Raw genomic sequence first — 25,139 nt, forward strand, 5'->3', positions numbered from 1 at the left:
TGTACTTATAGTTGTGGATTGTTTTAAAACAAGCAAAATCATTTTGAGGAATAAAAAGGGACGATAAAAATATCTGTTAACTATATAAAATTGTCAAAAATAATTAAGTCTTATATTTCATGTCCTCGTTAATTGTGAAACGGGTATAAAATATGTATGGGAAGGGCTTGCAATGGCTGACAAGAAAACACTTCCATAAAATATGTGTTAGCATGTAGTTTTAAGCATTCTTATGCTTTCTTGCTTTGGTTGAAGTATTGCCGTAAATCATCTAGTGACACTTATTCCTAGTTTTTATTGTAATTAGTATTAACTTGTGTTGCACTATTGCTTTAAATAGTAGAATACGCCATGCAAGCAAAGCAAACATAAACAGCCTGTTACAGCTAAGAGTACTAAGAGAGGTCTTGTACTATTTTGAGCCAATGTGGTTGCATTGTTGAGTTCAATACATATAATACAGATTCAGAGTTTCCTACAATGTAGTTTGACTTAATTAAGTAAAGCTGTCAAGCAATCAATTGGCAATAATCAAAACTAATTGCAGACAAAAAATATTTTTAATAGGTTTTGCATACAGCAGTTGAAACAGACAGGAAAGTTGAGCATCACAGAATATGTATTTTCCAATCACCATCCTCATGGCACACAAAAGAGTCAATATATGTAACAAATATGATTGTAGTTGTTCCATCATGGCTGAAGCTAACAAGTCTGTACTAGCAAGACTTGTTTTGCCTCTGCATCAATGATAGTGTACACAATGACTTGAGGTCAGCTACCGCTTTCTGTTTTAATGTAGCGCATCATAGTTATACTCATTCCATCTCTACTACGCCTCCGGCAGCCTCCAATGCTGACTTCAATGTTTCTGCTTCTTCCTTAGTGAGGTCTTCCTTGACTGTCACAGGCACCGACTCAACAAATTTTTTAGCCTGCAATTAAATGGAAGTCTGAAAATTTGGTGAAATGATTGGAATAGCGTAAAATAGTAATGCGATACCGTAATATGGCAAGTAAATTTCACTGCCTTGAAAGCTAACAGACTGCGCAATTTGTTATCGCATTACTAGTAGCAGATAATATTACAAATAAAGGTTTCAATTATATTTTCAACATTTTCAAGTCATGAAAATGGGGAAAATGATCTGTGATCTTTGCCAAATATCCACAGGAAACTGCTGCGACATTGTATAATTGATAGCTTGTTTTTTTAATCACATTATATGAAAATCGTCAGCTCAAAATCCTTATTCATGAAAGCAGATTGTTTGAACGGTTTTAAACAGATGACTCCCGCGAATAGATAATTTTTACAGAATTTTCTAAATTCCCTTCTCATGTATGGGAAGAATGTCTTGCTAGCACACTCCACAATTTATATGCGCAAGACAATTGGTATAATTCTATACCCACTGCTAGAAAGTTAAGGCGAGTCATAAAGACATCGCAGAAATTTTTGATATTTGTGAAATCTGCTTTGACTTGGTGTTACAATTCTCTGCCGTGTTTGGTAACCACAACAATGTAGCCTGGTGACTAGATGGGCAAAAATGTATAAAAATGGCAGGCAACACAAGTGCTTTTGTCCTGCGTTCACTCTGAGCATAGCTAGTCATCGGCATTGACACTGCAATGCATGCCAGCGTTTTGCTGCAAAAATTACCCCCTTATGGCACAGTTAAGGGCTTGGATGGTGAGTGTTTTGCTTCCAAAACTAGTTTTTTTATCTATCAACAAATTTGCTGAAAAATGAAATATGGTTACATTGATTGGTATGAATAGATGTTATTTTAGAATGCTGTCTGTTAACCTTTAACCAAGCTCGAGACTATTTATCAGTTGTCTGTTACTGCTAGCCCAGTAATCAAAAGGATAACAGCCTTGTCAGCTGTTAACCAATGGTTTTCATTTATCAACTAACTGAATGCCCAGCGTTGCACGAGTAATAACAAAAGTTTTGCACAGAAAATTTACTTTCAATTAGCATATGACATTCACCATTCTAACTTTTAAATGAAGTTGTTTGTTTATTTCTGTGTACTGTGTTTATTTCTGTACAATTCATACTGTACCAGCTGCAGTGCCTACTACAACTCTATAGTTATTGATCTACATGTATATTGATTGCAATAGTCTTGCTAACCATCTGAATTTAAACAGTTTTCTTCTGGCCAACAATTCTAGCTAAATGAAATGCTAGCTGAAATTTTTAGCCCAAAGACATGAAAGATTGGCATGCGTTATGAGTATGCGCAAAATTTATTCCATAGTATAGCCAGTTGGACAGTGTAGTGGATAAATGCCTCTCTGCAGAACTGGAGTTTCCAAGTTCAAATCCAGTTCACAGCACATTTTTCCTTCCTAAACCTTTGTTGCTGTAACTGGACAAACGGACAGACAAACACTAAGATTTACATATAGATGTTAATCTATATGTATTTCTCAAAGTGTGTGTGCGTGTGTATGCATGTGTGTGTCCCTCCAGCTATAGCTATTATTAGAATAGTGTAGCTCGACAATGCTTAAAGGATGACTTGCAACAAAATTCACATTACAGTTATTTGATATCAAAAGATTCACTATGCCTTACTCTGTTGTACGTGCAAAATATGTGGAAAGGTGATTACAAGCTCTTAAAAAAAACGAACAGTTAATCGCAGCCACACTAGACCGCCATAGTTTGGATTCTCTTTCCAAAACGGCTCAAATGTGGCGTAGCTGTGGTAGATGGTTTCTGTTTACACTTTCATGCAACCTTATCTGTCGAAATATTTTCACAAATATACTTCACGCATTCAATAAAACCATGTCTATTGTTTTTACGCGTCTATTTTATCGTCATTGTAATGCTGTCACTTTTAGCAGTGATATCTTATAACTTACCGTAAAAATTCATTTAATTTTTTAACCTTACCTCGAAGGAGTACATATCATAGTCCGATAATAAAGACGAGCCTGTTGGTCACCTGTGATAATTGAAAAGTGCTGCAAAATTATTTGCAAAGTATTTGGTCACATGATCAGATTACGACCTACCGATTAGATCAAGCCGAAACAAAACTGGAAAGTAGCGAGCATCTATATTTGATATGGGGTCTTCGGTAAAACCCGAAGTGTTTGTCATAAACTAGTGCTACGATAAGTTTTATATTGAGCCTTTTATTGGCCTTTCCATTCACGTGAGAACATCACGTGACAAGACAATAACCAAACTGTAATGACTGCGTCAGAAAAATAAACAGATTCCAATCTATGGCGGCTTTTCGTTTTTGACCTTTTAAAAGCTTGTAATCACATTTCCACATATTTGGCCCCTACAACACAACAGGGTAAGACATGGTGAATCTTCTGATGCCAAACAACTGTAATGTGAATTTTGCAAGTCAACCTTTAAGCAACGTCATGTCGTACCAGTCATTAGAAGCTTAGCGCTTAGTAACTAGCTTACTGGAATTTTCCATTGGCAATGCGCCAGGCAACTCTATCGCCAGGCAACTCTATCGCTTCTCAGTGTTTATAAGCTGATTTTTAATACCCGGGCAACGCCGGAAGTAGCTTGCCGGGAATAGCCGGCCGGGAGGCACAGCTAGTTGTTAATATTTATTAAGCTGCGAGCTTAAAAGAAATAATAATTCTAAAGCAGCGTCAGTATCTCTAACTTGATTTCAGCCTCCGCTTTATGTTGATGAAAAATCTACACTATTTTAGTTTGTAACATTTAAAGTTCAGTTAATATCAGGTATACTGACATTTTACGAAAGTAACAAGAATGTTGATTAGCTCAACTTAAGCCTGGTTCCCATATTGATTGCGAGACCTCGGCCGTAATCTTGCGCAGCAAAACACTTGCGACGTTAGGCTTCTGTTCACATAAAGCTTCATCGCTAATAACCGCATGAAAATGTTCGCTTGCCATGCCAATAATGGTGACCTTCACCTGTGCAGTTCATTTTGGGAAGGTTTGCCTGTGGCTTTTTGCGAAACTTGAACAGCGCTAAACTCTTGCGTTGACCATCGGCAACTACTGGTGGTACTCGGCGGTACCCAGTGAGTAGGTTCACGTTTCACCGCAATAGCCTGCGGTGCTGTCGCCGGTGCATTGCGGTGTATATGGGAACCAGACTTGAGCCTATTCACTTTAAAATCTTGAGGTCAGCACAAAAACAACCTAGAAATATTTAACTATCACTACTGATGGAAGATATTTAATCATCTGATATCACAATTTGATACTTTCACACTTAATCGAACCATTGCTACAATGCAGATCTAACGATTTTACAAGAAATATGTTGCAACAGATGCTAACACAATGCATAGCGATAAGTAGCATAGCATTTTTGCTGAGCTTACACACATTTTTGTCTTTTCAAGCTTGAAAGCAAGAAAAGATGAGGAAATACAAATATTTGAACCTTGTAAGCTTTTTAGGATGTATTTCTTAGAACAGTTCTTAGGACTTAGTTCCTACAAGAGATTCTTCAATAACCTTTCATGTTGATATACAGTTTGCATTCACGGCCATATGTTGTTATTTCTGGGCATGAATCTATATATAAAAATGTATTTAATACAATTTAACTTTGACGCGCCAAACCATATAAACTGTTTTCTATTAAAATTATAAATCTAAACAATCTCATCAACATGTCAATACTGATAAATAATTGCAAAAATGAAGCAACTCAAACAGCATTTGTCACTATATTAGTATGTGCACCTACTTTGACTTCGGCATGACAATAGAATTTATAAAATTCTATTGTCATCGACGCATGACGTCGCAGTAATTGTGAAAGGTACAGTTCTTCAAACAGAAAACCACCAGTTTTCACAGTGAAAAACAGGTGCTTGACAGTAAAACAGCATACGGAAATCTTAGCATCTATTTCTAAACAAGATAACTTGCACAAGAACCTAGTTCAAACCATGAAGCGTCAAAGGTATAGTAGTACAACTTGATGTTACCTGGACAAGATTCATGTCTCCCATTAGCTTTTTCACCTCTTTTATCAGAGCTATTTTTTTGGAGTCCTCAAACTTTGCTAATCTGACGGTGAACAAGCTCTGTACCTGGGGCGCCGACTCTTCCTCTGTCTGCAATGTACAAGGTCATTATCTCAGCCTGAACCCTCTCAACGTCTTTATATTTGCCTCTAACTACAGTAAGCTGTCACAATGAATAAACATCATATTAACTGATACAACTCGACATGATCTATAAATGTGTAAACTATTCAGGTCATGTTTAGAGGTGCCAAGTCTGATGGTACCTTGAGACCCTGCAGATATGATTAGATTTGCTGTTGCGTGAGATGTGATGTTGATGCATTGTTGATGTATTTTACAAATACTCTAAAGGAACACATGAATTTATCGTAATAGGGAGTTATTTCCTCATGAAAAATATAAATTATCGAGGTCTTGCTGCTCTGTCGTACATGATTAAAAATGAGGCCAGCTGAAATGTCATATTATTATGCTTTATTAGTTATCTTGAGGTGTTGACTGATGTTCTAAAAAAGAATCAAGGAGATTGACTCACTAGAAGCTGAGATATAGCCAGCCAAACACAGGTCTACCTAATAACGAATCAGAGGAAAACCCTTCGAAAACCCCGAGAACTGCGACGTATGAAACCGACATATTGGTAATGTGCCGGAGTTGCGCACCCTTACCGTCGTTACGTATAATGATTGTTTTAGGCTATGAGGTGTGAAACGCTTCTCGCGATAGTAAAGAATTTACAGACTAGCTCTGGTTTCTCAGGAAAATAAAGCAAACATTTGTGGTAAAGGCATTTGCCCATAACCCCTCGCCATGATTTTTCTAAACAGAAGAGCAGAATTTGACTATTGTGCTTCAAATTTTAACTCGATCTCCACGGATATGCTCCGAAGATCCTCTGTTCAACGAACGGCGCGTGTATAGTCTATATGCGACATCCGCGATCTGCAGTTTGTTTAGAATAAGAAATGGGAATGTGAATTTTTGTTCATTCATCATTTTTCTACTGTGTACCTTCTGCAGCATTCAGTTGATTTTCATGATTATCGTCACTATTAACAGACTGTAAGTTGACTACAGCCATAATTTTAAAAAGAATAACTTGACCGTGCTGCTCTTGCTGTAAGAAAAGAAAATGATAACTTTTGATTTGATTTTTCTATCTATCTATTATCTTATCTATGATTATTTTTTACGATTAATACAATAATCATAATGCATATTATACAAAATAATAATATAACTGCCTCTAGAATAAATGATGTAACTAATATAATTTGTAGAAAATTCCAAATGATAACCGAAATTGATGATTGATTTAATTGATTCCATTTATTAGCTATAGTTAAAACAATCTGAACAGCGCTAAAGATGAGTCTGAATAGGGAAGCTAAGTGAGAGAACAACAAAACTGAGCTGATCTAGCAAGATAGCGACCTAATTAACTAAAGATAGCGAAATGTTGCGAAATAATAGATGCGTGTAATTATTTTATGCTAAAACTAATCTACACGTCAGAGGGACTGGTTCGGAATTCTCAGAGCAATGATTGTTAGGCCCAATTTGATTGTTCTATACTGCCAGGGATTAAACCAATTAAAACGCCGTGATTGTTATAGGAGAGCGCATTAGTTGGCTTAATTGACCAATGGCACACAAGTCGATTTCATACGTCATATATTGATGATTACCAAAACACTTATGTTTTTTGGTAGACCTATGTTTGGCTGGCTATATCTCAGCTTCTGGTTGGTCAATCTCATTGATTCTTTTTTTAGAACATCAGTCAACACCTCAAGATAAATAATAAAGCATAATAATATTATGCTTTCTCTATTCTTTAAGAAAGGTGCAAACTACACAGCACCCACACTAGAGTGTGAAACCCACTCTTTTATACTATACACATGTAAATGAACTACTGCATAGGCAGTATTAGAAATGTATAGAGCACACCAGCAAACTAAAATCAGACTAATATAAATGTAGTTTCAGTGTGAACCAGAATATGAAGGTTGTTCTCATGTAAGATATAAAAGACATACATGTGTGTATATATATATATATATATATATATATATATATATATATATATATATATATATATATATATATATATATATATAATAAACACTAATATGACTACACACGCAAGTAATGTTACCTTATTCCTTGGTGCACCATGGAGGTAACAACAAAAATACCCAGCAAGTTTCTATACAATACATACATGTCGTTGAGACTCTTAGAAACTTTCAAAGTAGAAATAGCTACAATATAGTTAATCCTCTGCTAATATCACCAACAAGAAAGGCACTGGAAAAGAGAACCCGATGTTTGCACTTTGATTGTAACCATCAATGGACTTACAAGCATATCTATAAAACCATTGTTAATGCAGATTTAAAGGTCAATATTCCCTTATCCACCACGAATGGTCTTCCTCCATGTGTAAGGTTTAATGTGACCAGTTGCTCATGAGATTTGGTACAAGAACAATTGCGGTTGGATGTCCTTCCGGACACCTCCAATGGTCCTTGTATGACTCGAACTATCCACACGTACCTACTGATCGTAAGTTACCACACTAAGCACTGCTACTACCTCAGATACTACAGTAATTAATGTTCACCTATTATAGAGGTGACATATGAGACTTACTTTTTCCGGTTCTGCTGCTGCTGCTCCCATCATGTGCATGCCCATTGGCATCATGGGGGCATCTGGTATATTTAACCTTGTCTAGAATATACAAAGGCACTGGACATGTAAATTAGTGAGTCACCAAACAGGATTTGTAATTGATAAGCAGATGAGGAGTTCGTGCAAGCTCTACCGCTTCTAGAAAACTTATGTTTGTTAGAATTCCCTCATAGTGAAAATATAGTGCTAGAAAGTTAAGCCCGGTTCTCACTCCATTGTGAACAACCGGTGGTGCGCCTGCGGGTATGTTCTCAGCGCCGATGGTATCGGCAGTCATCACGGAATGAAGGAATTGTCTACTCCTAAACAATGACATCTTTTACGAATGAGCTATATAATGTATGCTTCCGGGTCAAGATAGCATTAATTCCTTTACTCCCGGGGAAAAAAACACCATGTATACGTAGTGATTGGAAAAATGTGTGTAAAAAATGTACGCATAATACATTCTGCTGCCAGTTCACGGTTTGACTAGCATACATCCTGCAACATGTGCCGGGTACGTAGAAAAGTTCAACTCGCCGAGCTTTGCTGGCGGCTCCCGACAGCAGAAAAACTGCCGCCGGCCTGCTAGTATTCAGCAACCGCCGGTTGCACCACCGCCGCTCCTTACGTTGGAGTGATAACCGGGCTCTATGTAGGCAATCAATAATAATCTTCACTAAAAATACCAGCTGAATGCCCGGCGTTGCAGTTAATATGTCCAGTTAATAGCGATTACTTAAAATACGCATGCTTGCTGTCCAGTGCGCTGTTGGAGATCATGATGTGTAATGGCTATAAGCACAATTATTCCAAAGCATGGCAAGGTGATTACATGGTTTAGCGGTAGTGCGCTTGGCTTCACATCCCTCCATCTCAATGTAAGGGTTTGATACCTGTCAGGTGGTCAGGTGCAATCTTATTTTCTAACGCTCTTAGCTGGCTTCTGACAGACACAGCTCTTATTATAATAAAGACTAAAATATTATCTTGAGTTACTAGCTTAAGTTACTTATATTCATTGAGTAAATAAACTTAACTAATGGTAACTACATTACCTGCTACTATTAATAAACTATTTAAATCTTAAGCAAAGTAGTAGCATAAGTAAGAAAAGTTTTTCAACAATCTATTTTAGCGATATATTTAAATGCATTGGCTGGACACACACAGAAATAAACAAACAACTTCATTTAAAAATTATAATGGTAAATGTTGTATATGTTCAATGAAAATTAATTTTCTAAGCAACAACTTTTTTATTACCGTGCAACGCCAGGCATTCGGCTGGTCTTCACTGCAACACGAGCGGTATCCATCTGCCTAAGGCCACGGCTCGTCTTCACTATAACAAGGGCCGTATCCATCTGCCTAAGGCCACGGCTAGTCATCACTATAACACGAGCCGTATCCATCTGCCTAAGGCCACGGCTAGTCATCACTATAACACGAGCCATATCCATCTACCTAAGGCCACGGCTAGTCTTCACTATAACACGAGCCGTATCCATCTGCCTAAGGCCATGGTTAGTCTTCACTATAACACGGGCCGTATCCATCTGCCTAAGGCCACGGCTAGTCTTCACTGCAACACGAGCCATATCCATCTGCCTAAGACCACGGCTCGTCTTCACTATAACACGAGCCGTATCCATCTGCCTGAGGCCACGGCTAGTCTTCACTATAACACGAGCCGTATCCATCTGCCTAAGGCCACGGCTGGTCTTCACTATAACACGAGCCGTATCCATCTGCCTAAGGCCACGGCTGGTCTTCACTATAACACGAGCCGTATCCATCTGCCTAAGGCCATGGCTAGTCTTCACAATAACACGGGCCGTATCCATGTGCCTAAGGCCACAGCTAGTCTTCACTATAACACGAGCCATATCCATCTGCCTAAGGCCACGGCTAGTCTTCACTATAACACGGGCCATATCCATCTGCCTAAGGCCACGGCTAGTCTTCACTATAACACGGGACGTATCCATCTGCCTAAGGCCACGGTTAGTCTTCACTATAACATGAGACGTATCCATCTGCCTAAGGCCACGGCTGGTCTTCACTATAACACGAGCCGTATCCATCTGCCTAAGACCACGGCTAGTCTTCACTATAACACGAGCCGTATCCATCTGCCTAAGGCCACGGCTAGTCTTCACTATAACACGGGACGTATCCATCTGCCTAAGGCCACGGCTAGTCTTCACTATAACACAAGCCGTATCCATCTGCCTAAGGTCACAGCTAGTCTTCACTATAACACGAGCCGTAACCATCTGCCTAAGGCCACGGCTAGTCTTCACTATAACACGAGCCGTATCCATCTGCCTAAGGCCACGGCTAGTCTTCACTATAACACGAGCCGTATCCATCTGTCTAAGGCCACGGCTCGTCTTCACTATAACACGAGCCGTATCCATCTGCCTAAGGCCACAGCTAGTCTTCACTATAACACGAGCCGTATCCATCTGCCTAAGGCCACGGCTAGTCTTCACTATAACACAAGCCGTATCCATCTGCCTAAGGCCACGGCTAGTCTTCACAATAACACGAGTCGTATCCATCTGCCTAAGGTCACAGCTAGTCTTCACTATAACACGAGCCGTATCCATCTGCCTAAGGCCACGGCTCGTCTTCACAATAACACGGGCCGTATCCATGTGCCTAAGGCCACGGCTAGTCTTCACTATAACACGAGCCATATCCATCTGCCTAAGGCCACGGCTCGTCTTCACAATAACACGGGCCGTATCCATGTGCCTAAGGCCACGGCTAGTCTTCACTATAACACAAGCCGTATCCATCTGCCTAAGGCCACGGCTAGTCTTCACAATAACACGAGCCGTATCCATCTGCCTAAGGTCACAGCTAGTCTTCACTATAACACGAGCCGTATCCATCTGCCTAAGGCCACGGCTAGTCTTCACAATAACACGAGCCGTATCCATCTGCCTAAGGTCACAGCTAGTCTTCACTATAACACGAGCCGTATCCATCTGCCTAAGGCCACGGCTCGTCTTCACAATAACACGGGCCGTATCCATGTGCCTAAGGCCACGGCTAGTCTTCACTATAACACGGTACGTATCCATCTGCCTAAGGCCACGGTTAGTCTTCACTATAACATGAGACGTATCCATCTGCCTAAGGCCACGGCTGGTCTTCACTATAACACGAGCCATATCCATCTGCCTAAGGCCACGGCTAGTCTTCACTATAACACGAGCCGTATCCATCTGCCTAAGGCTACGGCTAGTCTTCACTATAACACGGGCCGTATCCATCTGCCAAAGGCCACGGCTGGAGGTTGGGATAAGGGATTGTATTCTACAGGATTTGAACGCCCACTTTCAACATAGTGGACAAATTCTCTAATGACTGCACCAGCTGATCGCCCACTAAAGTTTCAGAATAGTTGTATGTGTGTAGTTATTTCACCTGATGACCACTCATATAACAGTAGAATTCAGGATACTAGTTATAATATTCATAGACGTACGTAGAAGTGTGACAGTACATTTTGAAAAAATGATCACAGGTCAAAAATTAAATTTTAATTTCAAGTCAACTCCTTGCTGACCAACTTCAAATCATCCAACTAGCTTGAGCGCAAGCAGTGGTATGGGTTGATGACTAATACCAACTACAGACATTAATTTGAAAGCTGAATTGAAAAACTGCAAATTAAATGCCATAGCCGTATTATTACCATGTGATTTTCTTTTTGTTTGTGGGAGGAGTTTGCAGAACCTTGTTCAAGATAGTCTAGTCTTCATCCGAAAAACAAATCTCGCTACGAATATAATGCTGGGTGTGTGTTGTTCATGCAACTAATTATTCAGATGCACATAGCGGAAGGAATTGAATCTACTGCAGATAGCAATATTCAACAGGTCTATCAACAGGAGCAATATTCTATTGCTATTACATTGACTCGAAGGTCAGTAAAGTTTACCATTATATGTACTTGAATTGGCTGTTTAGCCCTAACTCAATTTGCTTAATTAATGGAGAAGCAGCACATGGAAATCTCATATTTTTAGATACATACTAAATATATAAACAGGGCTCACTTGTTCCATTTTTTGCCATATACATGTATACATGTAGACTCACTTACATGAAACATTGCATGAGCACCAGCTAAGTGTAGTCGGCTGCATTTGAAGATATCGTTACATAAAGAGCAGGCTGGGGAAGGGAAACTTAACAGTTTTGACTTGAACAAAAACTGACCTAATTGTTATTACACAGCGTAAAATTCTTACGCCACACCTTTAATTATTTACTGTTATGACTAGGCCTACTTGCTTTATGGAGTTAGGTTAAAGTGAACTGTTGGAAAATTATCAAGTTATAGTTGTTGTATATGCGTGTGTCTGCCTCGTGCCCGCTCGTATTGCAGGAACTTAAGTTACGTATGCCTCTTCGGTATTGAGAGGTCGCATCGCAAGTACGTGGGCCTATGGAAGTCAACCATGTGGATGACTACGAAAGCTATATAAGCATGTGACGAATTGCAGACGAGGCTTTTCCCTTGTGGATTTATTGGTGAGTGTACTTATTTAACATGGCGCAGTCGACAGGATCGCCGATGCGTGGTTGTTAAAAGTGATTTGTGCTGTGATAATTGTGTTCAGTGTTTTACAGGTTCTATACCTCGTGGTAAGTGTTTCGCGTGTGGTTTCTGTGTTTACAGTGTTGTGGTGCTCAGTGAAATTTGGTGTTTACGGTGTAGTGGTGTTCAGTGAAATTTAGTGTTTACAGTGTGGTGGTCAGTGAAATTTAGTGTTTACGGTGTAGTGGTGTTTAGTGAAATTTAGTGTTTACAATGTGGTGGTGGTCAGTGAAATTTAGTGTTTACGGTGCAGTGGTGCGCAGTGAAACTTGGAGGTGCTTTTAACACTTATTGTAGTGTTCGTGTTGTGTTACGCATCAATTATGGCGTATAATTTTAATGACTTTCCTTCGTTAAAATTGGGTAGTGGTGACGTTAACGGTTCATGGAAAAGATGGTTTGATAGTTTTCAAATTGTCGGAGAAATGGTTAGCATGAGATTGGGCAAGGATGAAGACGGCAACCATAAATTTAGTGGCCGTACGAAACTTCTTGCGTTATTACACGCAATAGATAGTGATGGTAGAGATGCTTTAAGATCTGTTGGATTTCATGTGTTGGGTGAAAATTCTACTTGTGATGAGGCTATGGCTCATTTAGTTACTATTTATGGTACTGATGAAACGGTTTACGTCAAAACGATGAAATTCCTTACTGTTTCACAAACGGCTTGTGAAAAGGAAAGTGATTATTTACTACCAGTTGAAAAACTCAGTAGAAACGTTAATTTTTGTGGTAATGAGGATGTAAGGAAAGAATTTGCTCTTGCAATAGCTGTCAATGGCTTGCGAGAAGGTTCTTTAGGTAGGCAGTTAATGCAACAAACGAAGTCGAATTGGAAAATTCTAACGGATACTTTGAGGGCCAAAAAACTCGCGCGAGAATCTGATGCCATATTGGAGGGTGCTAGATGTAAAACTAGCGAACTTAGTATTTCGGAAATTTTGACAAAAGCTCCTAGAAATAAATCTAAAGAGGAGCCAGTCGTTACTCAAGTTCAGATTCAAGTGCTTGCGAAAACAGTGAAATTAACAGAATTTCACAAAGGCAACGTAAAAGTTATTATGATGAAAGGTCTAAAAATAAATACTCTAGAAAATGGAGTAGAAATTCAGGTTACGAATCTCCTAGATATGATCGCAGGAGCAGGTATAGAGACTCTAGCAGGTCTTCAAAAGACTATCGTTGATAGGTATAACCGCAATTGGCGTGTTAAGTCTAAAGATGGACACTCACCTAAGAGTGATGATGAATGTTACAACTGTGGTAGTAGAGATCATAGGCTACGTAGTTGCCCTGCAGCTAGATGTTTTTTATGCAATAGGAAAGGTCCTACTAGAATAGACTGTATGAAAAATGGCGCCGAGAATACTCGAAAAAGTGAATATATATACCGCTACAACAGAAGTAGTAGCAGGGAAAGTGATCGAAGTAGGGGCAAAAGCCCTGATAAAAAGGATAGCCATAGTACACATTCTTACTTCCCAAGTAGAAGTGTAAGGTTTTCATCTGCAGGTCCTAAATGACTAGATAATAAAATAGTAAAGACCTTAAAGGTAAATGGTAGTGACGTTGATTTCACATTTGATACAGGTGCTGATGTTTCTACTTTGACTGTTCAGACATCAAGTAAACTCTGTTTAAATTTGAAAGAGTCAGATCAACACCTTTATGGTGCTGATGGCTCAAGTCTAAAAGTTCTTGGATTCAGTAGAGTAAATATAGAGAGCTCATATTGTACTACTGATGCTCCTGTATATGTGTTGGAAGGTTCTAAATGCCACCTTTTAGGAATGACAGAACTTAAAAATATTAGTTTACTCGCTGTCATTAATGGTATGAGTACGGATAATTTCGATCCTATTCAGAAATTTCCTAAAGTGTTTGAAGGCTTGGATACTATGCCTAGTATGTTTTCCATCACCTCGAGAGGTGAGGCGGAACCCGTCAGGTTGTATTCCCCAAGATCAATTGCAGCTGGGTTAAGATCTCAGGCTAAGAAAGAGCTTGGTAAAATGCTCACTGATAAAGTTATAGAAAAAGTAGAAATACTTACTGATTGGTGTTCGGGTCTAACAATAGCTCCGAAATTTGGTGGTAAAACCAGAATGTGTGTGGATTTAACCAATTTAAATAAGCAGTCGTTATCCCGACTATGTTTCATAACGCTTATACTTGTATATTACGGTTTCAGATACTTTACTGAGTTATATATATCGGTGCTGATGTCTGTTGCCTCTGGTGGAGGAGGACCCGGAGATCGGCCTGGTGACAGGAAGGGAGCGGACGGACACCCCGCTAAGACTACCGGCCAAGCCGGTAAGGAGGCTGCGCAGAAGCCTAAAGGGAAGGCCAGACAGGTCTGTGGCAAGAAGGGCAAGCTGTTCTGCGGGTGTAAGAGGGACCACTACGCAATAGATTGCCCTAGCAACTATTGCAGGAAGTGCGGAAAAAGGGCCATTGGGCAAAGGAAAGCAAGGAATCTGTGTGCAGCTACTGTAGGGAAGTAGGGCACCTGATGACGAAGTGCATGGCAGGAGGAGCCTCTTTCACCAGGAAAGGAAGGAAGCTCCCGGAGGAGAGTAGAGCTAGTACCAGCTCTGAAGATATGGCTCCCAAGCCTAAGATACCCACCCGTAGCATTAGCTACGCGGCCGCGGCAGGTGGTAAGGCAGTTAGGCGACCTGTGGCCGATAAGGTCCAGTCATTTTTGGCTGATATCCAGTTTGACTTTTTGTTACAGGAGGAGGTTGTTGCCAGGAAAGCTGACATCACCAGGAGGAGGAATGAGGCCCTAGCTGCCTACCATAGGACTCTTGCCCAGCTTCAAGAGGAGGAGGACGACCTGGTTCGCCAGCTTGATGCTGATCGCCATATGTCGGAGGCTCTGGATAGCTTAAAAAAGCTTACCCAGAAGGTTTCAGGTACCGCTGCCAAGGTTGGTAAGAGTGGTGGATGTGCTAAGGGCAAAGGGCATTTGCAAGTGGCAGCACGGGCAAAAGCCAAGATGCACCGGTTAACAAAGCGGTTGACAAGGGTGGCATTGGTGACAAGGTTGGTGGGGCTAATGAGACCAATGAATCGAGTACCAGTTCGCAGAGATCCTGGGCCGATGAGTTTGAGGCTGCAGTGGGCACTGAGCAGAAGGAACAGGAGATGCCTGTGACTGCCAGTGGCAGTGAACTGGACAGAGTGCCAGTTCACAGGGACTCTCACACTAGTGAGAGTACGAAGGCTTTGCCTACGGAGGCACTGCCTATGGAGCCAAGCTTCGGCGAGGCTGAGTTTGTAGGTAATGGAGACCCTGGTGAGGAAGAGGCCGACATGGATGGCAATGGTGAAGGGACGGTGTCCATGGAAGTCGCAGAGAGCGGAGGAGGCTAACTCCTGAACTGTGAGTACCGGGTTTTAGGTAATGATGAGTTTCTGTGAGGTCACCAATGAAGACCTGATGGACGCCGATAACCTTGGTGAAGATTCCTGAACCAGGAAAACCGGTGTATGTTTAAGGAAGAGTTCCGATACCTCCCAAAGGAACAATCACAAATAAAAGGTATGTTCCTTTTATTTGCAAAATCTTCCCTAAATGTGTTCAGGTTTTTGTTCTTGTTGGTTGCGTTTGGCGTGACAACTGCTTAACCAACTTGAAAAGAATGCGTGTGTCTGCCTCGTGCCCGCTCGTATTGCAGGAACTTAGGTTACGTATGCCGCTTCGGTATTGAGAGGTCGCACCGCAAGTACGTGGGCCTATAGGAGTCAACCATGTGGATGACTACAAAAGCTATATAAGCATGTGACGAATTGCAGAATAGGCTTTTCCCTTGTGGATTTATTGGTGAGTGTACTTATTTAACAATAGTAAAACAGTTTCTGGAACCAAACCTGACACAAAGGTATTTGGCAAGTAGCTAGACCTTACAGTTGACTAAATAACAAGACACAATCACAAACAGACTATCAAACCTCCTATAACGATATACCAGCTGCATACGCTACCTTGAGACAGCTGTTCAAATCTGCGACTTCCATGAGCGTGAGCTGGCTGATTTTGTCTACGATCTCATGGATGTGTGGAGGATATGTCTTTTCTACGCCATCAGCTTCTGGCACCTGCAACGGCTGTTCTTGTGTTGAGTACAACCTAGGGCAGCGTCTACAATATAATGTATGTGTAAGGATTAAATTGATAACCTTGCTTGCTGTCTTAGTCAATACCACTGCGATAGTTCTTGCCGAAAGAAGATTTGCCCAGTTGTCCAAATAGGTTTGGATTTCAAGGACAATGTGTTGTTACAAATAGGATCCAAGTCAAATTCAAGCCTGGTTTAAGAATCTCAGTTAACCTTAAAATATTGTTTTTTTTCCTGCTGCAATTAAAAAAGAAAATGATGTATAGATGTATCTTCATTATAGACACAATAGACACACCTATAACACAAATTCTATCTAACTATAGAGAGTTTATGTAAAGTTTTTGCTTCATACTATGTAAAAAATTTCATATAACGTAAAGTTTGAAGTCGGTGCAGGTTCCTCAAATTCAATTTGAATAACGAGAATCTCATTGTTAGCCTTAAAAATATCGCTTTCTCTTTGTTGGACTTACAAGAGAAAATGACATATAGGGTTATCTCTATTATATATACACATCATATACCCTGGCAGCCTAGTGTACCATGAGAGATAGTCATGTGTGCTAGTTTAGTACATATAGTATAATAGTGTGCTATTATAATAAAAATATATGTTTGTTTAAAAAAAACATTTTTTCTCTGCAGCATAGATTTTGCTTTAAAAAAAATTAAAAACATACATTTAAATTGAAGGCATTCAAACCTCTTCACGTGAAATTACCGTAATCATAGACCTTGAACACATGAAGGTGAGAGGAAAAAGAGAAAAAGTTATCCATACAAACAAACGATACCAGTTACTATAGTCACCAAATTAAAAAAATTAAGGTTCATCATTTTTTTGAAGGGCTGAAGGGATGAGTTTGAGATCTGGGAATGGATCCGGCAATTTACATGTACCATTCATAATATATATATAATATCATACATACGTAATAATACATAATACGTACATATTCATATAACATAAAATTACTATAACATAAATGTTCTTGGAATGAATTATTGATGTTGTAGAAACGTCTTTTGTATATCCAGAGTGATGAGTGATGGCGCGAATGTACATTGTACATGTATATTGAGTACATGTATATATCCTTGTATTGTGTTGTTTACTATTATAATACAGTAGACGCTCTTACAATGTAAATAATCCGTTCTAGAAAGTTTACGTTATAGGGATTTTACATCGTACGAACAGTAAAGTACATGTAAATTGCCTAATCCGTTCTAAGATCTTACAAAGCTCACTTTTTTGGCCTTCCAAAAGGGAAAAGCTACATTTGACTTTTTAAATTTAAAGACTGAACAGTAACTGTAGTATTAATAGTTTGTATCAACAGGTTTTTTACTGTTTCTTATCAATTTACCTCGTGTTTTATGGTTCATGACAACGATAATTTTACAAGTTAAGGGAAGCGCACACCTTCGATGTCAACTTACATCAGTTTTTTTCATTTTTTTAGAGAGCATTGTCTATTCTGCAAAAGAAAAATATTACAAAATATTTTATGTTTAATAGTGAAAGGAAAATATGACTTTACTAGATTAGGTTACAAGATAGCTTTCAGCGAAACTAAAACTCGTGACATTGAGCTTGGTATATCAACCATCGAACGCCGGCACCAACTGATTGCCTTCAACTATTTGTAAATAATTTCGCGGCTACTTATTTTTTGTGCTTTGCCAACACACCTGACGATCTCTAACGATGAACTAGACTGCCAGGTTACTAGTATATATAATAAAACCCCATACGTACATACATTGTTTTTTCCAAGTGCGACAAAAGATATCATTATTTTTAGGGCTAACTAAGAGATTTTCGTTATTAAAACTGAATTTGAGAATTTGCACCAACTTGACACGTTACGTTATATGGAATTCTTTACGTTGTACAAAGCAAAAACTTAGCATAAATGTTTTGCATTATGTGGAATTCATGTTACAGAAGATATGTACATAATCAGAGCAACTACTGTACAGTAATACTTCAACTTATGAGTGCTCCAACGTATGAGAAACTTGAGATACGAGCCAGCTTTAAAGCAAGTTTTAGCACTAACATACGAGCCATGTTTGAGATACGAGCACGTGAGTCAGTTGCCAAGTATGCAGGAGGTGTTTTATGAGAACAGCATCACTCTGTATTTTTCAACTGCTCAGGTTATACTTTTGTACCATGTTTTTTGTGTGTGATTTCAGTGCAGAATTATGTGAATTAAAAGTACTGCGCGTAGACCGAAAGTTTGCCAGTAAAATGAAAGATAATGCAAAGAAAAAGCAAATGATAACAATTGATATTAAACAGAAAATTATTGAAAAATATGCGAAATGTGTATGCGTGATTGAGCTAGCTCAGCAATATGACAGAAATACATTTACAGTTATCAAACAGGAGGATTATATTCAGGGCATTTAGTTCGCAAAAGGACTAACCATAGTTTCTAAACGGTGCAGCGATCTTCACGACCGCTGATGGAGAGACTGCTCAGGCATTGGATAAAAGATAAACAATTGGCCCGTGACAGCATAACTGAAACGATGCTATGTGAAAAAAGGTCGGTGCTATCTATCAAAACTATAAAAATAGACATTCGGACAAGTTGGCTAGTGGTCATGCATTAACCCTTTGTGACGACGCCTGTGTTCGTCCTAATCGCAACATGTTGAAAGGGCGACATAGGCAAACGTCCATAGATAGGTTTATCTTAAAATGGCCGGCTAGTCGTGAAAGGGAAGCAAAAGAAAAATTAGCTAACCAGCGAGAAACTTCAAACTTAAGAACGCCGACGAAATTTTAATTACTTTAAGTTAAAAATGAAAGTTTGCTTTTAGGTTTGCTTCTAAGCTTGTCTTTTAAGACTGATAAAATCCAAATTTATCAAAATCAACTGTTGTAATGAAGGATAACTTATATCTCCCTCTCTGGCAAATGCTAGCGTTAGCTGCTATTGTATGTATTTAACTTTGCATTTTAATTAATAACATTTCCTTGCATTATTTTTTATTTGTTGCTTTTTGAAGGCATGTAGTACGTTAGGACAATAACCAACATGTTCTTTCTGCTACAATAACTTGTTTTGAGTGTTTTATTTGCATTTTTTAGAGTATGGAAACCAATCAATATATACTTAATTGTTCTATATAAATAAAGTGCACCAACATGCGAGTAAATTGACATACGAGCTCAGTCTCAGAACGCATTAAGCTTGTAAGCCGAAGTATGACTGTACTTGCTAATATCACTTACATGTTGTGTTTATGGGCATACAATCATATGTGATTTTTGTAGATTCCCTTACAAATATTTGTTTTGTGTGTCACTTTAACATTTTTATATTTTCTATTATTCCTTGGTTGTATTCTGAAGTCGAGAGCTCGCTTTCAAATTAAGCAAAAAGTGGATGTTGATGACAGTCATGCATTTGTACAATTTAAATTATCTTCATACTCTTGATGCTCATATTAAGATGCTCATACTGCTTGATTCATATGTAGGGGAAGACGGGGCAAGTTGGGTCAAAAATTGGTTTTTTGAATCTTGTGGCCAAAATAAGTATCAGAGAATCAAACTTTTTGTTGTAGAGATAGATTAACATGTTATATGCAATAGCCCAATTTCATGTTGATGCAATGCAAATAGTTGATCAGTCACAAATGATACCGGAAAACCTTTCTCCTGGCCCAACTTACCCCACACATGGGGTAAGTTGGGTCACCGACTGAAATCAAATGGGGCAAGTTGGGTCACCATGTTATTGGCATGGTATCTAACATATCAATGAAGCGAATTAAGTTTTTTTTAAAGTTTATTAGGTCTAAGTAACTAACAGCACAATGGTTTAAAAAATACACTTGTGAGAGGTTCAAAATGTCCAATGTAGGTAAGAGTTGAGTTCAGACATGGGCATGAATATGGGCACTAACTACTACTAGCAAAGTATATACATAAACAAAAGAAGTAAAGTAAATCTACTTGGGGCTAATATTAGTACTTAATATAACATAAAGGTATCTAACACAACTCAAAGGCCATTCCATCCAGCTTTTTGCCAAAGCTGACACAACCTAATGTTCGAACAGTTGTTTCGGTTGAAAGAGGCGCTCCCAACACTCTGACAATTTGCTCAGTCTCTACCGATGATATGTCTGGCTGTAATGGTTTAGAGAATGTCCTCTGTGGAGTTTTCTTGTAAAAGTTTACTTTCCAATCACCATCATCCTTGCCAACAACTGTTCCGACATAGCCTATGGTTGAACGTTTCCCCTGGTATTTTACCACCACAAATGCCCCTTTTACTACAACATCTGGTTCTTGTGTTTTCTCCTCAGATGGTGAATTGCTGTCTGTATCTAGTACAGCTACTCCACTCTGCTCATCATCTTCACTACTAAATTCTGGTTCCTTTCGTTTAGGCCTACGCTTAGGTTGTTTCTTGGTCTTATTTAACCTGTTCGTTTGTTCTTGCTCTATTCTCTCTTTCTCTGGTGTATCTGTCAGAATCGCTGTCTTTACTCGCTTTTTCCTGGGAGCTCTATCTTTTCGTGGAGCAGCTTTTGGTAGGGGAAGAATATCCTGAGGGGTAACAGGGTGCTTAGAGGTAGCCGCCGCCACCACCGGTGAACTAGAAATACCCTGAGGGGCAACAGGCTGCTTAGAGGTAACCTCCACCAGTGACAGAGAATTTGAAGTGCTAGGCCTGCTTGGTTCATCGATTAGAGCTCGAGATGTACTAGGGATGCTTGGTTTCTCGATTAGAGTCTGCGATGTACTTGGCTCAGCTAAAGTCGGATCAACTTGCTCATTGACCACTGTTTGTGGTCTATCCGTTACATCGGCTGGAACATAGTCAGCGTCGGAAAATGCGTCCGTGTTTAGTGGAAATATACCAGTAGAACGAACGCCTGATGTTATGTTGGCAACAGTCATGCTTTGCCCGAATGCTCGCTCAGTTAGTGCACCAATGTCTTGTATTCTTATGCCTCTGGTCGGATACGTTCTCATAAAGTTATCTATTGCCCTGTTAAAATATGTTTTCATTGGACCGAAAACCGTTCTATCCAGAGGCTGTAATCGGTGTGATGTGTGGGGTGGCAAGGTGAGCAGAACAACTCCTGATTCCTTACAAAGAGTTACAGATTCGAGCGAAATGTGTGAGCAGTGATTATCGAGTATCAGCAGAACTGGTTTTTCGCGGGTGCATTGGACATGCTTGATGAAAAATGGTAAGTTTAATTGTACAAATATTTCGGTTGTCATCCATGCAGACTTTGAGGCTGTGCCAGTTGAGCCTACAGGAGTCCCATTGAGAAACATTTCATTCCATCTCACCCGTTTGAATAGGTACAAAGGAGGCAGAGCGTTACCCAAAGCATTGATTGAGCATGCTAAAGTGGTCAGTTCGCCTCGTTCCAGCGAAGTGGTTGCCCCAACCTGCTTTTTCCCTTTCCTGCTGATAACTTTACCCAGGTTTTGAACTGTAGTAAATCCACTCTCATCCATGTTTTAGATGTCCTGGGGTGAAAATTCATACCTAAAACAGATTGAAACAATATTTGTCCAGTGTTGCTACTAATAGCTTGGTGACAAATAATCTGCTATAATATTAGCAACCGCAATAGCAATAAATACAATAATGACTTGAACCTTGTATAAATGTATTTTAGTTTCCTTTAGAACGTGGTTTGCCTAGCCAGCGGCGTTGCTTCTGGCTTTCTCACCGTGAGTCGATTCCGGAGTTTAAACTTCTCAAACCAGTCAGCACCTAAGAATAATTTAATGGTATACAACACTAAACACAATAATATAATAATATAGGCCTAAATACAATAGTGGTCGTGTTCAGTTCAACTAACCATGTTCTATTCTAACTTATACTAATTGTATCTTGTAATAAATTCTTCACCTGCTGTTTCGTTTCTATTCCAAGATGAAGGGATATTTGTGATGCTGTTAGATTTTGCATAACTGTAGGCGAGCTTCTTGCACTGCTCAGCAGTAAGTTCATAGAATCGGTCATCAAAAGCTTTGATGTGGTTAGCTATTTCTTTTTCTTGTGCGTTAGTAAAGACCATATGTGCTTGAGCAGCACCTTGATATCCAACTGTAACTGTAGCAGGTTGACTGGCAGATTGATTAATGTAGCGCTGTAGTGATGTTCTGGGTATTCCAAATGCTTTGCTAGCTTCTCTCACTGAGCATTTCAGTGTAGTGACTTCATTAGCTGCCTTCTCTAATTGAGACACTGTAGATCCTCTTTTTGTACATCTGTTTCTGCTCCGTACCATGATCTGGAATGATAAATTCATATTTTATACCATGTTTGGTCAATTGGGGCAAGTTGGGTCACTGACCTACTAGCCCCAAAATTTTGACCCAGCTTGCCCCATTGGCCATTTTGTAAAACATGTTTTCTTTGTCTGAAGAAATTAATTTAGCAAGTTTATAATCCAACAAATTTTAGGAAACTACTCAAGCATCCACAACACAAAACATAAGCATTGTATCCCCAGCTTTTATGACAAAATTTTGCTGTACTGCTTTAGTGAACAGGTTGTCAAATAAGGCCAAAATATTGATATTTGCTAATATTTCACTCACCTCTTTTTGAAAGTGTTGATTGTAATACCAGGAAGTGATCTCAGTTTGACCTTCAGCTCTTGACCTAATTATTTAGTTTCACAGCATTACAGATTTTCAGAAAATGGCCTGACCCAACTTGCCCCTTGACCCAACTTGCCCCGTCTTCCCCTACTAGCACCTGTGTAATTTTTGTTTGTAATATTCTTGAGCGAGTCTTACCTATACATAGTTGAATACATGCACTGGTTACAAATTCCTTCAACTCACTACATGTAAACAGTGATAAACATAAGTGTCCATTAAAAAAAACTTTAGCCAGTGCCTCCAAAGTGCTTGCAGCCACATCATCATCCTCAGAGGTATTGAAGATATGTTTCTATTCGTCTCATGATGTGGGACTTGATTACACATGTAAACTATAAACAATTGAAAGATCTTCCTTGTCTAATTACCAAAATATTTGATTTGAGATGCCACCTTGTCAATTTTTCAGCTTCTTTCTAATGCTATTAAAGTAATACATGCTTGCCATCTGGCATGCTACTAACTGTTAAGCACCAAAGAACTTTAGCGCTTAGAATTATTTAGCATCAAGTTTGATGCTACTGCCTGTCTCTTGGAACCACCAATCATAATAGTCTCGAAGGCATGTCTGTCCCTCAATTGGCTTTAATTCGACTTTATAGAAATCTGATGCATTCAATGATTAAAATGGCTACAGTTGTGCTGCATGCCACCAACAATACAATGTATGACATTCTCACTGTTGCTCGGTACCTGCAGGTAAACATTTGCTGTACATTTGCAAAGCTATTTTAAATAATTTCATTGATTTGTTGTTTGGTTATTGTAAACTTTAGCCACAACGGTAATATTTTATTTATAAATGTGGACAGGAGTAAACAGACTACTTATTATAGAAACCTTAGTTTTTTCCGTACCGAACAATATGATGGCTACAAGTGACGCACCACATGTGCACATTTAATGCACGACAACAAATCAATTTACTGCACGTAAAAAACTAATGTTTTAGCGTAACCAGTCAGTTACGTTAATCTGTCATTGAATGATAGGTAGGAGTTTTCATTGCTAGGTTTCCCTTACATTCCACAAGTGTATCTAGAACCCTACAAGAGCTACGTACATGTACATCATAACAAATACAGTAAATAAGCCGATAAATTTTATGAACGAATACATTTATGATGCTGAACCGGTGCTACTGATATTCGTGATGAATGTTAACATAAGCAAAATCAAATAAACAACCTTGTTACTTACATTCGCCGAACCGACCGAGTTAAATTGATTATAAGCTTAGCCGAATTCATGTTAGATCTCCTAAAAATTTATTTAAAATTATAATTTAATTTTACAACCCTTCAGATTAAGCGGCTACACATGCGAAAGCTGGTAAGGCTATAGTGTTTGTGCCTATAAGAGATTTTTTAAAGCAACTCCTGAACAATATAAGCACAATTCTCTACGTGCTCTTTCCATGTTTGGACTATCTGAGTTTGCTGGTAACTCAGAGTTATTTTTTTTTAGAGGGAGACAACTTTTCGGCGCTCGTACATATACGTACATTGCTACGAAGTTGTCCTTCTTACGCTGTGCTATGGACACGTTATGGATTAACTTTAAAATCAAACAGTATAATTATTTTCCAGCGTAGAGTATAAAATAAAAAACATTTCATTTTTCAAATATAGTATCAGGAACTTTGAAGTATTTTTGACTGTAGCAATAATTATGTGAAACTAAACACATTGTTGATTTATAGATTGGAATGTTTGTACTGAAGTGGTTTTAAAAATTGGCTTTCAAAGCTATGAAAAGGCATTCTCGAGACATCTCGTCTCGCTATGATGGTTATATAAGCACAGTTGAGATCAAGTTATTTTCTGCCAAACAAATCCATGGAGTTGGTGTGATAAATAGTTTTTTGCTTCATAGCACCAATGATATACAGCCCCCACATATGGGGGGCTGTATATCATTGATAGCACCAAGCTTCATTGCTATACAAAATGTGTCAAATCTTAGCTTTAGTAGTATGGCTACTTTCAACCTCAAAAAAGTGATTGTCAAGTTGTCATTA

General features: G+C 39.0%; 1 protein-coding gene across 1 annotated transcript; it reads right to left on the bottom strand.

The window, feature by feature from the left end:
• Positions 1-487: 487 nt before the first annotated feature.
• Positions 488-24,478, bottom strand: LOC137390183 (large ribosomal subunit protein bL12m-like). Its single transcript, XM_068076468.1, has 5 exons — positions 24,320-24,478; positions 16,313-16,469; positions 7,672-7,752; positions 4,972-5,100; positions 488-935 (listed from the first exon to the last, which is right to left on the bottom strand). The coding sequence occupies exons 1-5, from the start codon at positions 24,367-24,369 to the stop codon at positions 819-821; spliced, it is 534 nt and encodes a 177-aa protein (XP_067932569.1). The 5' UTR covers positions 24,370-24,478; the 3' UTR covers positions 488-818.
• Positions 24,479-25,139: the final 661 nt, after the last annotated feature.

This window comes from Watersipora subatra, chromosome 3 (genome assembly GCF_963576615.1).
Source record: "Watersipora subatra chromosome 3, tzWatSuba1.1, whole genome shotgun sequence".
Lineage (NCBI taxonomy): Eukaryota > Metazoa > Bryozoa > Gymnolaemata > Cheilostomatida > Watersiporidae > Watersipora > Watersipora subatra.